The sequence below is a fragment of the Saccopteryx bilineata genome, chromosome 10, assembly GCF_036850765.1.
Source record: "Saccopteryx bilineata isolate mSacBil1 chromosome 10, mSacBil1_pri_phased_curated, whole genome shotgun sequence".
Taxonomy (NCBI): Eukaryota; Metazoa; Chordata; class Mammalia; order Chiroptera; family Emballonuridae; genus Saccopteryx; species Saccopteryx bilineata.
The window spans coordinates 56,515,717-56,531,315 of NC_089499.1; the positions used below are offsets into that span (position 1 = coordinate 56,515,717).

At 55.7% G+C, this 15,599-nt stretch overlaps 1 protein-coding gene across 1 annotated transcript in view; it reads left to right on the top strand.

Moving 5' to 3' along the window:
* Window positions 1-15,599, top strand: part of DNAH1 (dynein axonemal heavy chain 1) — an 84,039-nt gene that overhangs the window by 47,469 nt on the left and 20,971 nt on the right. The window contains exons 26-46 of the mRNA XM_066245835.1: window positions 186-326; window positions 895-1,058; window positions 1,305-1,418; window positions 2,135-2,323; window positions 2,606-2,711; window positions 3,562-3,675; window positions 4,119-4,268; window positions 5,305-5,391; window positions 5,501-5,687; window positions 6,710-6,801; window positions 6,984-7,138; window positions 7,363-7,540; window positions 8,368-8,562; window positions 8,650-8,769; window positions 9,035-9,193; window positions 9,335-9,439; window positions 10,496-10,636; window positions 10,755-10,915; window positions 11,343-11,500; window positions 11,853-12,026; window positions 12,790-12,828. Coding sequence (XP_066101932.1) covers window positions 186-326; window positions 895-1,058; window positions 1,305-1,418; window positions 2,135-2,323; window positions 2,606-2,711; window positions 3,562-3,675; window positions 4,119-4,268; window positions 5,305-5,391; window positions 5,501-5,687; window positions 6,710-6,801; window positions 6,984-7,138; window positions 7,363-7,540; window positions 8,368-8,562; window positions 8,650-8,769; window positions 9,035-9,193; window positions 9,335-9,439; window positions 10,496-10,636; window positions 10,755-10,915; window positions 11,343-11,500; window positions 11,853-12,026; window positions 12,790-12,828 — 2,929 coding nt within the window. The remainder of the gene's footprint in view (window positions 1-185; window positions 327-894; window positions 1,059-1,304; window positions 1,419-2,134; window positions 2,324-2,605; window positions 2,712-3,561; window positions 3,676-4,118; window positions 4,269-5,304; window positions 5,392-5,500; window positions 5,688-6,709; window positions 6,802-6,983; window positions 7,139-7,362; window positions 7,541-8,367; window positions 8,563-8,649; window positions 8,770-9,034; window positions 9,194-9,334; window positions 9,440-10,495; window positions 10,637-10,754; window positions 10,916-11,342; window positions 11,501-11,852; window positions 12,027-12,789; window positions 12,829-15,599) is intronic.

Sequence of the window (15,599 nt, forward strand, 5' to 3'; positions counted from 1 at the left end):
ACGAATTGATGCGTCTCATCTCTCTCCCTTCCTGTCTGTCTGTTCTATCTGTCCCTCTCTCTGTCTCTCTCTGTCTCTGTCACACACAAAAAAGGCCAAAGCACAGATGATGTTTAAGGGAAAAAAGGGTGCAGGGTCAGGGCTGGCAGCTGTCTGGGTCAGCCCTGCCTGTGTTATCTTTCCAGATGCCCAGGACCCAGTGGGTTCTGAACTGGCCTGGCCAGGTGACCATCGCTGGGTGCCAGACCTACTGGACTATGGAAGTGGCAGAGGCCCTGGAGGCCAGCAACCTCAGTAACACACTATTCCCCCAGCTCTACCGGCAGGTGGGAGTCAAGGGGTCCTCATCTGTTCCCCACACACACCCTGCACCCGGGAGAGCCCGGGCCCTCCGGGAGCATTTTCCCTGTATTGAGCCTGAAAGAGGCCTTGGGTTGGATTCAGAGAACAGAAGGTCAAACACCCCAGAAATGAGTGTCTCAGGACCAGCCATTGGTGGGAGGGACTGGGATCTGAGGAGAGCTGAGGCCAGGCAGGTGTCCCTCTCTGATGGTCTGAGGGAGCCGTGTCCTGCACCACCCCAGCTCTGTGCTTGGGCTCCTCACCACACTCCTTCCTCGAGCTCCTCACAGTGCTCCACCACCTGGCCATGGAAGGTTCAGGTGGCACCATACACTACAGGGAAGCAGATGCCATGTGAATGCCTCCATTTTTATTTACTTCCCTGCCTGATTTCTCACGTGACCAGTGCCCTCCCTGTGATCCTCCCATCCCAGACCATCGGAAGCCCCCAGGATAGAGGGGTTGTTCCTGGTGAAAGCCTACCTCTATGCAAAGGAGAGAGAGCCTACCCCTAGCATGGCTGTTCCTGATAGTGTCCCCCAACTCCTGCAGCTCAGTGACCTGGTGGCCCTGGTGCGGGGGAAGCTGTCCCGCATGCAGCGGGCAGTGCTGTCAGCACTAATCGTTATTGAGGTCCATGCCAAGGATGTGGTGGGCAAGCTGATCCAGGAGAACGTGGTCAGTGTGAATGACTTTGAGTGGATCTCACAGCTGAGGTGAGGAGGCAGGGGTCCCCAGCCCAGCCACCCAGGGGCAGAGCAGCTGCAGGCTAGGGCCAGGAGAGGTGACAGAGTCCATCAACAATTGCTATCCCTGGCCCTTGAAGCCCTGGGATAAGCTGGGCAGAGGTACCTGATCCCCTTAGTCACCAAAAGAACTTCCTCCCCTCAACCACATACCCTGACTGGTGGCCTATGGTGACCTCATGTTCTCACTGGGGACCCATCTCCCTGCAATGCCAGGTACTACTGGACAAATGACAACCTGTACATTCGAGCTGTGAATGCTGAGTTCATCTATGGCTACGAGTACCTAGGCAACAGTGGGAGGCTGGTAATCACACCCCTCACTGACAGGTAAGAGTTCCCCTGGCCACGTGCCCTCCCACACTGGGACCCTTCCTCCAGCTCTGGCTGGCCCAGAAGGGTAGGTACGTCAGGGCACAGCCAGTCCATCAGAGCATGCAGGGTTAGGAACACAGGCTTTGGGTCTAAAACCAGCCCTGACGGTCACAGGCTGAGTGGCCTTGGGCAGTTGACTCAATCCAACTGTGCCTTACTTTGCTCTGTGGCTTCCTCAGGGTGGTTATGAGAATTTCATGAGCTGATACATAAAGCATAGCTCAATAAACATTACTGGGTGTGAGCTTTACAATTTTTTCAGTCAAATCCTCCTTTCAGTGTTTCAGAAGGATTGATCTTGAGAGAAATAGTGGGCAAGTCCCTTTATCAAGTGAACAATTCTCTTCTAAAGCAATCTGTCCTTTTCTCTTACCAGCTGTGTTTAGTAGCTGATTTTCAGTCTGGGTTGTTGTTAGTAAGGGAGGGCAACGTGCCCCAGAGCGGCCTTCTCAGTGCGCTTCTGAGTCAGCTCTGCAGGGCCGCAGGGCCGGCGGGAAGCACAGAGGCTGCAGTCCTAACCCCAGCGGCCAGGGCTGAGCCTGCCCGGGCCCTGAGAGGAAAGAAAGCCAGAGCCGCCCACCCATGGGGCCCAAGAAGGGAGACTGGCTCTCCCTGTGTGGGAGTCCCGAGGGAGATGTGTGGGGCGTTCTCACTTCCTCTCACTCCTTCAGGTGCTATCTGACTCTGACCGGTGCCTTGCATCTCAAGTTTGGGGGCGCCCCAGCCGGCCCAGCTGGCACAGGGAAAACGGAGACTACCAAAGACCTGGGCAAGGCCCTGGCCATCCAGACTGTCGTGTTCAACTGCTCTGATCAGCTTGACTTCATGGCCATGGGCAAGTTCTTCAAGGGCCTGGCCAGGTAAGCCTGGCTGTGAGGGTGGCACAGGACAGGGCAGGAAGGCTGAGCTCTCCTGGGGACACTGTCCGAGAGGAGCCTCACAAGGCAGTGGAGGGGACGGGGTAGGGATAACAGGAGTCAAAGGCTCAGCCCCTGTGGGCACTGGGGGGCATGTTGGGCAGTGCATACGTGGCTGAGCTGAAAGGGATCACCATTGACCGCTTCTTCCCCATGGAGCCACAGGGGCTCTTGGACGTGCCAGGTGGACCCTAAACTCATCTCCTCATGTTCTTACCTCATTAGCGCTGGGGCCTGGGCCTGCTTCGACGAATTCAATCGCATTGATATTGAGGTGCTGTCCGTGGTGGCACAGCAGATCACCACCATCCAGAAGGCGCAGCAACAGCGGGTGAGCCACCCTCTCCCACTCCCCCAGGTCACCACCTCATCACTTCATCAATGGCTGCCACACCCCTGCCGTCTTGTGACTCCCCACCCTTCAGGGTGAGAAGCCAGGCACTGAGCCTGTCCTGAGCCCAGCCTCTGTCACTGGACAGGGGACGGGGCACTTCCCCCTCCCCCGTGTAGCTGTCCCTGAGGGCTTTTGTAGCCAGTCAGAGAGCCCCACAACCCTACCCCACGCTGGGAGTAGCTCCCAGTCCAAGCTGCAGTGGGCGAAGGGGTTCCTCCCACAAGAAGGACAAAGCCTCAGCCATCTGTCCTTCCTCTAGCCTTGTTCGGAGTGGCCAGCACTTCTCCTGGGAACAAGAGCTGGGAGGCTGGCAGGTGCCCCAGCCCCACCCCAGTAGAGCCCTGGGTCCCAGTCAGAGCTAAACTTGCTCAATATGAGCAGAAGCAGTGTCAGGAGCTGGATGTGGGAAATAGTGGATTTGTGAAGACCTCAGGTAGGCAGGACCACGGGTTGCCCCCTGGATTGAAGGTCTGAGGCCAGATCCTGAGAGAAGAGCCATGCTCAGGGACCAGTCTGGGTTGACCAGCTATAGTCAGGACAGGGGACAGGAGATCCAGCCAGAGGAGGGAGTCAGGACAGGGGACAGGAGATCCAGCCAGAGGAGGGAGTCAGGACAGGGGACAGGAGATCCAGCCAGAGGAGGGAGTCAGGACAGGGGACAGGAGATCCAGCCAGAGGAGGGAGTCAGGACAGGGGACAGGAGATCCAGCCAGAGGAGGGAGTCAGGACAGGGGACAGGAGATCCAGCCAGAGGAGGGCAGGTGAGTCAGCCCCTGTCGCCCCCTAGGTGGAACGCTTCATGTTTGAGGGTGTTGAGATCCCACTCGTGCCATCTTGTGCAGTGTTTATCACTATGAACCCAGGATATGCCGGCCGCACTGAGCTGCCCGATAACCTGAAGGTGAGTTCAGGCCTGGAAGGCCACCCAGGGCACTGGGAGGCACCAGAGCCTGTGGACTGAGCTCAGATGCTAAAGAGCTTACAAGGCACACAGCTGTTGAATGTCAGGAACTGTGGTTCCCCATGGCAGCGCTCCTGCCCAGTGGTCCAGAGGCCTATTTCAAGGCATGAAAAGGAGGCCCCAAGCTTGTCCCCAGGCTTGGGAGAAGTTGGGGGCAGATTCAAATCAACACAAAGAACAGTTCTAATGGGCAGAGTAGTCCAGACACAGGGAGGTGTAAGCCTCAGCTATGTCAGGCATGCTACAAAGGGGGGTCCTGGCATCGGCAAGGGAGGAGGGCAGTGAAGCTGCCTCCTGTGGACTAGCTAGCCCATAATGCACACAGTGCTCTCAGAGGGGAGGCCTGTCTGCCTCTCCATTCACGTGTGCGCTATGGACACCAGGCACTCTTCCGGCCTGTGGCCATGATGGTTCCAGATTATGCCATGATTGCTGAAATCTCCCTCTACTCCTTTGGCTTCAATGAGGCCAATGTGCTGGCCAAGAAGATCACAACCACCTTCAAGCTGTCCTCCGAGCAGCTCAGCTCCCAGGTAAGGTGTTGCCCCAACCAGGTTCCAGGGTCTGAGAGCTGCTGCCTATCCCCAGTAACCCCAAGAGGTCGGAATTACATTCCCATTTCTCAGCTGAGCACACTGAGACCCTAAGCAGCTAAGAGACTGGCCAGGCCCATGTAGTTTACAGGGAGCTGGAGCAGGAGCTAGGAACAGATGTTCACCCCGGCTAGTTCAGGTGCAGGGGAGGATTGGCCACTAGGAGGCCAAGAGCCATGCAACTCAAGATGGTAGATCGAGTGCACCTAGGTCTTGTGAGGACAGTGGGATAGCCAGCTCCCCACCTGAGCCTCCCAGTTCCCAGTCGCCCACCTGAGCCTCCTAGCCATGGACCTTCTACTCAGCATGTTGAGACCATAGATACCATTGGTCCAAGCACCAGCACTGGTGGACGAGCTTTCCTGTTTGACTCCATTCTCCGTCATTCTCCCCTCTGCAGTGGCAGAGATGAGCCCCAGCTCTGTCTGGGCTCACATGCAACCAGCTTAGTTTTTTTCCTACTAGTTCCAGAAAAAGTTCCTGGTATGCTAATGGGCCCTGTTGTAGCTGAAAGGTTTGGTCTGGAGAGATGTTACAAGAAACCACTGGAAGCTCAAAGGCCATTGAGGCCAACTTGTTCATGGTACACATTTCATGGGAAACTCCTTTGTTTGCTTTGTGACTAAAAGCTCAAGCAACCCCCTGCCCTTAGCACTATGCTAGCACTGCAGGGATTTAGCTGCAAGTAAGGCAGAATCTATACTCAGGGGCCAAGAGTCAAGCAGAGGACACAGAATATGTAACCTGGTAAAAGGAGGGGCCATTGGGATGGTGAAGTTGAGGGTGACAAAGGGGACAAAGAGGTCACCTGGCCCAGGCTGGGGCATGCAGGTGGTTATTGACGATATGCAGGAGAAATTACATTTTAGCTGCAAGCTGAGCAATGGGCCAGGTACCGGGTGGGGGGCAGTGTTCCAGGCAGAAGCCCCCAAAGGGACAGCACCCACCCACCCCTCCTCCTGTATGGTGGCAATAGGATCACTATGACTTTGGGATGAGAGCTGTGAAAACTGTGATCTCAGCTGCCGGGAACCTCAAGCGAGAACACCCCAGCATGGATGAGGTACGCTCAATCCAGAGGGCTGCCTGGGAGAGGGCGCGGAGGGCTCCGGAGTGGCCAGCGAGACGTCCGGCCCAGGCCACCCTGAAGGCTCTTCTGGCCTCCGCTGCAGGGGCTGATCTGCCTCCGGGCCATCCGGGACGTGAATGTGCCTAAGTTCCTGCAGGAGGACCTCAAACTTTTCTCTGGGATCGTGTCTGACCTGTTCCCCACCATCAAGGAGGAGGAGACTGACTATGGCATCCTGGACAAGGCCATCCGCAGGGCCTGTGAGAAGAACAACCTCAAGGATGTGGATGGTGAGCTCCTGGCCCCTACCCACAGTGCTTTGGATGTCTGAGGAAAAGCTGGCTCCTGCCTCCCTGGGGTCCCGGGCAGGGGAACGGGACAGCAGACCAGCCTCAGGGGCCCTCATGCCTGACCAGGTGTGCTGTGGGCTGGGCTTTCCATCAGGCAGCCCCTGGGCAGGCAGGTCCCCTAGCCCTGTCTCTACTGGAACCCCTCAGCTGATGGCTCTAGGAAAAACTGCTTCACTCTCACACAATACTTCTGACACCAGATCAGATGTGTGGGATTTTCCTACATCAACCAATTCCAACATGAGCTGAGCTGGGTGTCCTAAAATTCAATTAAATTCAGACAGTTATCAGAGTTAGCACAGACCCTACAGGTTACAGGCTCAGTTCCAAAAACTGACCCCACCCAGATGCCAGTTCTGGGTAACTTGGGGTAAGTTACCCAGAACTTCTATCTCTCTTGGCTAAATCAGATCCCTGAGTGGCAGCGCCTAGCTTGCCACGCACACACACGCACTCTGGCGCCAAAGTGATGCTCTTGTTTCCCTCCCACATAGCCAGCAGCTGTTCCGTCTCCAGCCAGCGGCTGTCCCTACGTCCCTGGTCTGGGTCAGTAAAGCTCCTGCCTGACCCTCGGAGTTTGTCCCTGGGATTTTGCCTTGTATGGGCCAGCACTTACTTGGGGCAATGTTCTCTCTCAGCTTTGGGCTGGAGTTGATTGTGGGCCTGTGACAGCTGACACTGAGCAGGCCCATGTGGTCTGCCCCCTCTCCAGTGACTGTCAGGGAATGACAGTCCTCATGGAAAGCACGCTGGCTGTGAGCAGAGCTCCTGCTCTGTGCCAGGCTCCGTGCTTAGGGCCTCACCAGCCCCTGCCCGTGAGGACTATGTGGCCTCATTTTACTGATGAGGAAACTGAGGCTCAGGGAATGAGGTGACCATCCGAGAGCACACAGAAAGCTAGTGGCAGAGACAGACCAAAGCCCATGCTCTGACCCCTGGCTTCCCCTGCCCTGTCCCCCCAGGCTTCTTGACCAAGTGCATCCAGCTCTATGAGACCACAGTGGTGCGACATGGCCTCATGCTTGTTGGGCCCGCGGGCTCCGGCAAAAGTAATGTAAGTCCAGCTGAGCCAGGCAGCCCAGTGCCACACAGTGGGCTGGAGGGTCTACTCTGTCTTGGTCTCCATTTGTACCTCTTGGTCTCTAGAATACCTCTTGTCCCCTGGGACCCACAGCCCATTCCAGCCCTGCTCTCTGGGGGTCCAAGAGGCTCATTCTTAGGTGGCCGTCTTCCCAGTGTTACAGAGTCCTGGCAGCTGCCATGACATTGCTGAAAGGGCAGCCGTCCATCAGCGGCGGTGTGTATGAGGCTGTCAACTACTATGTGCTCAACCCCAAGTCCATCACAATGGGCCAGCTGTACGGGGAGTTTGACCTGCTCACCCATGAGTGGTAAGTGACCCCTAGCAAAGTGACTATAAGCACACATTTTCATTATATCATGTTACACCAAAAAGTCCTATTCTTTCTATTAAACTTTTTAAATGAGTGAAGATACTGAAGAAGAAAAAAAAAGGCAGAGCAGGGCCAACCTGACAGCTGGGTTTCTTGGAGCCAGCTGTGCTTGTCGCCTTGCCTCCCGACACCTACACCCCTCCCCTCCCTGGTGGCTGCAGGACAGATGGGATTTTCCCCTCCCTCATCCGGGCGGGGACCACTGCCTCCGACACCAGCAAGAAATGGTACATGTTCGATGGGCCCGTGGACGCCGTCTGGATTGAGAACATGAACACGGTGCTGGATGACAACAAGAAGCTGTGCCTCAGCTCCGGGGAGATCATCAAGCTCACCGAGGTGCGACCCCTGTCCTCTGCAGTTGGGTGGGCCCAGAAGTCATACTGTGCTGGCCAAAACTTGTGCCCCTCCACCCCTTCCTCTGGAGTCACAGCTGCATCTCAGTCACCTGGCCTCCTAGGAGCCAGCTCCTAGCACCTGTCCTTGTCCCTGAGCTCCCACTCCTCAGCCACGTTCTGCACAGTGGCTCAGTGCCACCCTTTCGGCAGACCCACCTTCTGGGATGCTCTGAGTCCAGGGCCAGGGCGACCCCCCCCCCCAGTGATGCTGCCTTGTGCCTCCCAGGCCCACTTTCAGCCATGTTGCCCAGTCTAGGTCACCATTGTGGCAATGTGCTCAGAGTCTGGGGGATGGGTGGTACAGACCTGGCCACATGGATGTCTTCCTGATGTGTGAGAGGCATCACCTGGAAGGGTGATCGCCTGGAAGTGAAGGCAGTTCACCATGTCTACACTGAAGCCAATCTCTTAAGCCCTCTGAGAACACCTGGAGGTTGATGTGAACTTATGTCCATGTACAGAGGTGTAGGTTCTGTAGCAGGGCACACAGCTCCTATCAGATTTCCCCAGGGCTCCAAGGATCCCCAAATGCCCTGAACCCAGGCTGCCTAGAGAGCTCCCAGGAATCTCCTGACTCATGCTCCCCCTCAGGGCTCAAGGGAAGGCCACATTGTTGACTTAGGGTCAGGGGGCTCCTGTATCCCCCCACCCCAGCACTGGTCCTGGTCCATAGCTGGCCCCCTGCCCATAGCTACAGGATGAGCAGCCTCTCTCGATGGCCCTGGGGGCTGGCAGCTGGCCCACTCACACAGTCCATCTTGGTGCCAGGAGATGACCATGATGTTTGAGGTACAAGACCTGGCAGTGGCCTCACCAGCCACAGTGTCCCGCTGTGGCATGGTGTACTTGGAGCCCAGCATCCTGGGGTTCATGCCCTTTGTCGAGTGCTGGCTGAAGAGGCTCCCTGCCTTACTCAAGCCCTACCTGGAACACTTCAAGGCCCTCTTTGTCAGCTTCCTGGAGGTAAGGGAGTCTACAGCGTGCCTGGCCTGGGTGTGACAGCAGGGCACTGTGTCCACCAGCCACGGGAGCTGGGTGCCATCCCTGCAGGTATCCCTTGCCTTCGTCCGGTCTTCGGTGAAGGAGGTGATTGCCTCAACCAACAGCAACCTAATCATGAGTCTCCTCAAGCTGCTGGACTGCTTCTTCAAACCATTTGTACCTAAAGAGGTGCGACTCTAAGCCGGGAGCTGGGTGCCTACTTCTCAGGTCCCTGTTCTCCTTGCCTGGGCTGCCTGAGGGCCCTGAATCCCACGTCCAACTCCTGGAAGAGCAACTTGGATTGGCTTACCTAGGTCAGGGGAATGCCCTGCTCATTCTGCTGTAGACACAAAACTGTACAGTGGTGACTGAGGGGTGTCCCCCACCTGCCAACTTCCTCAGGCAACTCAGCATTCTTCCTGCTTTAGTCTGATGCTGTCCCCTATGTCCCCAGGGCCTCAAGAAAATACCCCCGGAAAAGCTTAATCGTGTCCCAGAGCTGATCGAGCCCTGGTTCATCTTCTCCCTGGTCTGGAGTGTGGGTGCCACAGGGAGCAGCGCCAGCCGCATCAGCTTTAGCCACTGGCTCAGGATCAGGATGAAGACAGAAAACGTGAGAGGTGGCAGAGCCCAGGTGGGCTGAATGCTGGGTGTTCTGAGGCTGTCCCCCTTTCCTGGGCCCAGGCCTCCAGGGACAAGTAGCCACACAAATGACTGGGCCTCACCACCTGCTTTTCCTCCCGGTTCCTCACAGCTGACCATGCTCTTCCCAGAGGAGGGGTTGGTGTTTGATTACAGGCTCGATGACGCAGGCATCAGCAACATCAGCGATGAGGACGAAGAGGAGGAGGGCAAGCAGGTGACCGCAGGCCTGCCCTGAGCGGACAGGCTCGGGAGGCCCCACGGGGTGGTGGCTGTCCTCCTTGGTAAGTGATGACTAGAAAGAGGAGGCCATGTTGGCAACCACAGGTCTCAGGCGGGGGTCAGGTGCGTCTTCTCATGAATCCGCACAGACCCAGAGGGTGGCTCGTTCCCAGACAAGGAGACCTAGGCTCAGGACAGCCACGCCCAGCTAGTCATTGCAGAGCTGGACTTGAACCTGGGTTTAGATGTTAGAGCACTGTCCCCCCTGTGTTGATGTTGAACTCAAGGATTGGCCACTTCAGTTTTACTTAAAAGCCCCATTTTTCCAGGGTCTGGGCCCTCCATGAGTGGGAGAGCAAGTCCCTGTGGCCTGCTTTGTCCCCCCTGCCAGCCAGTGAGGACTTTGAGCCTTACCTCATTCAGGGTCAGGACCCCAGCTCAGAATAGAAAGGGGCAGAAAGGCATCTGCAGAAATGGTCACAGTGCAGGATTCTCCTGAGAACCTCACAGGGCACACTTGAGTCTAATGGTCAGAACTGTCCCCAATGGGACATATTAATTTGATCATAGTGAGCAACGCCATCAAGGGAGGTCTGCAAGCTGAGTCAGGTCTGTGGGTAAAGGAATTAATGCGGTGGGGACGGTGGGGAGGCCAGGTGACCTCTGAGTGTCCAGGTGATGCCAGCACCCTTGTTTTGGCCCCCACACTCCTGGGGAGCCTGAGACTAAATAGCAAAGATCTTTTCATTCTGGGTTGTCCAATTCCCAGAGTACCTCCTTCATGTAGAAACACAGGGACTAGTAGTCCCTAGGGAGCCCCCACTGGAGGCAACTCTATGCAGAGAGCCCCCTATTCCCAGTAGTTTTTTCTATAAGTCCCCCACCCAGGAGACAGAGGGGCACAGGGCTTCCTATTTCTGTCAGAAGCAGCCCCTCACCTGGGCCCTCTTGCCAAGGCCCAGCAGAGCAGCTCCTTGCCTTCCTGGTACACTTGGCCAGGGTGGGCTGGGAAGGGGTTTTGGTCCCACCCCTGAGCCACCTATGGTTCTAGGTTACCTGGGTGAAGTGGAAGGACTCTTCGGTTTCGTTCACCATGATACCAGACACCAACTACTGCAACATCATCGTGCCCACCATGGATACTGTGCAGATGTCCTTCTTGCTGGGCATGCTCCTCACCAACCACAAGTCCGTGAGTGCCCCCCATGCCCTGCCTCATCCAGTATCAAGGGCCAAGTTGGGTTGGCCGCTTCCTATGGTGCACTGCGCCCTGCGAGAGCGCTCTGCCTACATGACCCCCACTCTCCCAGGTGCTGTGCATCGGGCCAACAGGCACAGGGAAGACCCTCACCATCTCTGACAAGCTCCTGAAGAACCTGCCACTGGAGTACATCAGCCACTTCCTCACCTTCTCAGCCCGCACCTCAGCCAACCAGACCCAGGACCTCATTGACAGCAAGCTGGACAAGAGGCAAGCACCCTCATTCCTCCCTGCGCTCCTGTGTCCCCCCGCGCAGGGACACATCCCCCCGCGCCGGGCTGAACCGACTGCTATCTCACCTCCCTGGGTGTGGGCTGTTCTTCCTTGAAGACTGTTCTAGAGCCTTCCTCCATCAGGAATTCCTACTGAGCCCTTCCATGGGGGCTTGCTTTGGTCTGGGCTCTTGGTCAGAGCGTGTTATTCGTATGCCTGGGAGGCAAGACTCACTCTGAGGGAGACTAGACTTAGGGCAGACAGGTGCGATGTCCTGTGACACTCAGAATGGGACTAGGGACTGCTCAAGAGGTCCAGTGATTCATATGAAGCCAAAGTTAGTGAAGGCTTCCCAGGGGCTGCCCCTGAACTCCCAGAGGACCTGGTGCCCATGGTGCTGGGCTCACACAGCCCCTCCCCATAGGCGGAAGGGTGTGTTTGGGCCACCCCTGGGGCGTTACTTCATCTTCTTCATTGATGACCTGAACATGCCAGCCTTGGAGACATACGGTGCCCAGCCACCTATCGAGCTATTGCGACAGTGGATGGACCATGGCGGCTGGTATGACCGCAAGATTATCGGTGCGTGCCAGCTGGCACGGGGCGGCAGGGTGTGGCAGGGTATGCTGGGCAGGGCAGGGCACTCCTCCATTAGGTAATGTAGGCACAGGGACTTGGGCCCATGGTACTTTTAAAGGGTCCATAGAAATATTTTAGTTCATTTTAAAACCAGGGAGAAGTTAAACTTTTAGCTTAAAGAAAAAATTAATGTATATTAGTATATTTGTCTTTATGCTGATACTGTTGTAAATTATAATTTTTAATATTTTTTCAATGGAGGAGGAGGTCCATGAAGACAAAAGTGCCTAGGGCCCACAAAAGTCATACTGCAGCCCTGGGCAGGGCCTCCTCCTGACTTCCTGCCCCCCTCCAGGAGCCTTCAAGAACCTGGTGGACATCAACTTTGTCTGTGCCATGGGCCCCCCAGGCGGAGGCAGGAATGCCATTACTCCGCGGCTCACACGCCACTTCAATTACCTGTCCTTTGCTGAGATGGATGAGGTCAGCAAGAAGTGCATCTTCTCCACCATCCTGGGCAGTTGGATGGGTGAGCATTGGGCAGGTGTGGGAAGGCCAGGCCAGGTAAACTCTAGCAAGGAGAGTTTGGCAGCAGCTGGAAGGATAGAGTAGCTGAATCACTGACCTGGCTTCACCCCTCACTCAGCTGTGTTACCTTGAACCTCAGAGTTCAAGGAACTCTCTGAGCCTCAGTTTCTTCATCTGTAAAATGGGCATAATATTGGTGTCCACCACCCCAAGTCCTGAAGGTTAAATAAGACCTTGCATGTAGAGCATCTAGCATGAAGCCCAGCAGGTGTTGCCTGCTGAATAGGATATATGCTATGTACACATATGCATTTACCCACGCAAGTGCCCATGTATCATTAGTACTTGCCCAAAAACTCTGGTGGAAGGATATTACTTTTGGGACTCAGGAAAAGCCATTGAGGCAGAATGGACAAAGTGACCCTGATCCTTCATGAGGCTTGGGGAGTTTTCACCCCAGGATGGAGTTTTCCCCACCAGCCTACCTCCCACCTAACACACACTCTGACCTGTGAACTCCACTGGGCATGGTGCCAGGTTATTGGTGATGGGGGTCAAGTCTTCCTTAGGCCTTCCTTCCTCTTGGCCTTGCCAAGCCAGCCCCCAGGTACTATAAGCCAGATGTGCCTACATGCCCAGCTTCGGGGTGGGGGTCACATTGATCTGGGCCAGGGGTCAGTGGTTATTCTGGGAGCAGCTAGCCAGGGTGGGCAGCAAAAGGCCCACTTAACTGCATACCCCATGTCTCTCTGGCAACCCTCTAGATGGACGCCTTGGAGAAAAAAGTTACCGGGATCCTGTGCGTAAGTGCAGAGCTGCATGGAAAGGTCTCTGGTCCCAGGGTGGGGCCTGGGCTCCAGTGGGTGTAGCTGAGGCTATGGACCAGAGGCTGCAGTGAACCATCCTTAGGCTCATGTTGGGCCTTGGGCCTTTGCTAGAATGGTTAACATCGGGGGCAACTGCCTTCCTAGGCTTATTCACGCCTTCTTCTAGCTGTCAGCCCTTCGGTGCCTGGGTTAGTATCTTGCCGTAGTAGAAGCCAAGTAAATGCAAGTTAAATAAATGAATAAAGGAATCCAACAATATCCCACCCAGCGTGAAGAAGCAGAGGCCCCAGGCCTCTCCAAGGAGCGGGCATGAGCTCAAAAGCCTGAGGATGGTGTACAGGTGGGGTCGGGCAGCCCTTGTGAGGAAGCCTCACCCAGGGCAGGTCTGTCAGTCTGCAGCACGGTTGTGGATACTCCAGAATTCTCTCCCCACCTCATGTCCCACCTCTTCTCCTCTCTCAGTTAAAAGAGGCTATTAGAAGACAGCACCCTCTCTAGTCCTCCACATCCACTGCTTACCTGTACCCAGACCTTCCTTGGGATTATCTCTTGTATTCTCTCCTATTTCAAAGAATGAACTTGCCTACTTCCCAGTGAGGCCAAGCTCTCCTCTTAGGCCTGAATCTCATCCCCTATTGACACTTGAGGATGTGGCTCCACCCCCACCCTCAACACCAGTAGTCCCTCATGCAAACATGTCTTGATTCCTCCTATCTTAACAACAAAACACAAAATTGCCTCTATCGGCCCCTTCTCACCTATCCTGGACCATCACTCCATTTCTCTGCTCGCTTGGACATCAAAACTACTCACTCAGGCCCTGACCTATTGGCTCAGTGGTAGAGCATCAGCCCAGCATGTGGATGTTCTGGGTTTGATTTCTGGTCAGGGCACACAGGAAAAGTGACCATCTCCTTCTCCACCCCTCCCCCTCTCCCTCCTCTCTCTCTATTGCCCTTTTCCCCTCCTGCAGCCATGCTCAGTTGGAGCAAGTTGGCCCTGGGCACTGAGGATAGCTCCATGGCCTCACCTCAGGTGCTAAAAATAGCTTGATTACCGAGCAACAGAGCAACAGCCCCAGATGGGCAGAGCATTGCCTGGTAGGGGGCTTACTGGGTGGATTCCAGTTGGGGCACATGTGGGAGTCTGTCTATCTGCCTCCTTGCTTTTCACTTAAGCAAAATTTAAAAAAAAGACTCCTCAAAAGTACTGTCCCCTCTTGCTGGCACCAGCCCTCTCCTCCCACTTTCCTTTGAGCCTCACCACTCCCCTTGGAGTGCTCTCGTCACCAGTGGCCTCGTGTGGCCAGATCAAAGGTCAGTTCTCGGTCCTCACCTACCCTGTTGTCAGCAGCATTGATCCAAGGTGGCCTCTCCCTCTCTCAGATCCCCGTTCCCCCAGCCACCCCTTCCTGGAGTGACTGGGGCTTGCTTTCTAGCCTCTTCTCCCTCTAACAACACTCTTCCTGGACAACCTCATCCTGCCCTGCAATCAAGCCCGTCCTAGTGCTGACCACACCTGAGTTCACGTTTCTAGTCCAGACCTCTCCCTTGAACCCCTCGCCCCACATCTTCTCTCAGATGTCCACTGTGCATCTCAGGTTGAACATGTCAAACCCAGGCTCCTCTCATCTCAGGTGATGACAAGTCTGTCCTTTCAGTCGCTCAGGTCAAGAGCCTCAACATCACCCAGACTCTCCTCTCTCAACCTGCATCTATCAGGAGGTCCTGCTGACTCTCCCTCCAGAACCCACCCCAGCGACCGCCCGTCCTTACTCACCGGCCATAGCAGCAGCTCTCTTCCTGGTGTCCTTGATTTTTCCTTTACCCCCTGCATCCATCCCTCTGTCTTCTGTGAGCCCATCGTCCACCTGAAGCCAGGGGGACCCATTGGAACAGGAAATCAGATTATATTCTCTCTCCCTCTCGCTCTCTTTCCTGAAGGCAAAGTCATCCCATTGGCCCCTGTGCTCTTATCTCCTCTTGCTGGTCCATAACACCCCAGGTGTGTCCACCTCAGGGCCTTTGCCCTCGCTGTCCCCTGTCTGAGGCACTGTCTCCAGTGCCTGCTAGCACCTCACGTCTTCACATTTCGGCTTGAATTCCTCTCCTCGGTGAGACCTATGTCAGAACCCCCGACCCTGGCTCTCCCTAGCCTCTCTCCTACTACCAGTCTTTCCACAGCACTTTCTGTCACCTGTTTGCTGACCACAGTGCTTGTGGGTCAGTCATAGTCTGTCCCCCCCCCTCCCAAGCACATCTGCTTGTGGTGAGGAGTGTCTGTGCCCAAGGCAGGGGCTGCACCTGTGTGTGTGGAAAAGCCCCTTCTGGAGCTCGGAAGCTCTCCTGCCCTTTGCTTTCCCCACTTCTGAGGGCTCCCTCTGCCCCAATTCCCACTGACAGAATTGTGGTTTCCAGCAAAGAATTGAATAATTTTCAAAGAACAAGTAAATAGGTTGTTAGCAGTGAAGAGGCAGGCTGGAGGCTGCACCCCAGAAAGGTGAGCCTGAGGGCACAGCTGAGCTCCAGCTCCTGCAGGCGTTCGCAGTGAAGCCCTGAGCCTGTGTGGACCATGCGACCCTCCCCTTGCATGGCTCAGAAGCAGCATGTTTCAGGTCTGGCACACAGCCCCACAGGGCAAGAGAGTAATGGCCCCCCGGCACAGAATGCATCCCAGTGCCCCATTGCATGGACAGGTTCTATCAGTATAAGGGTGTAGAAGGGAGGAAGCTCAGAGCAGAAAACTCC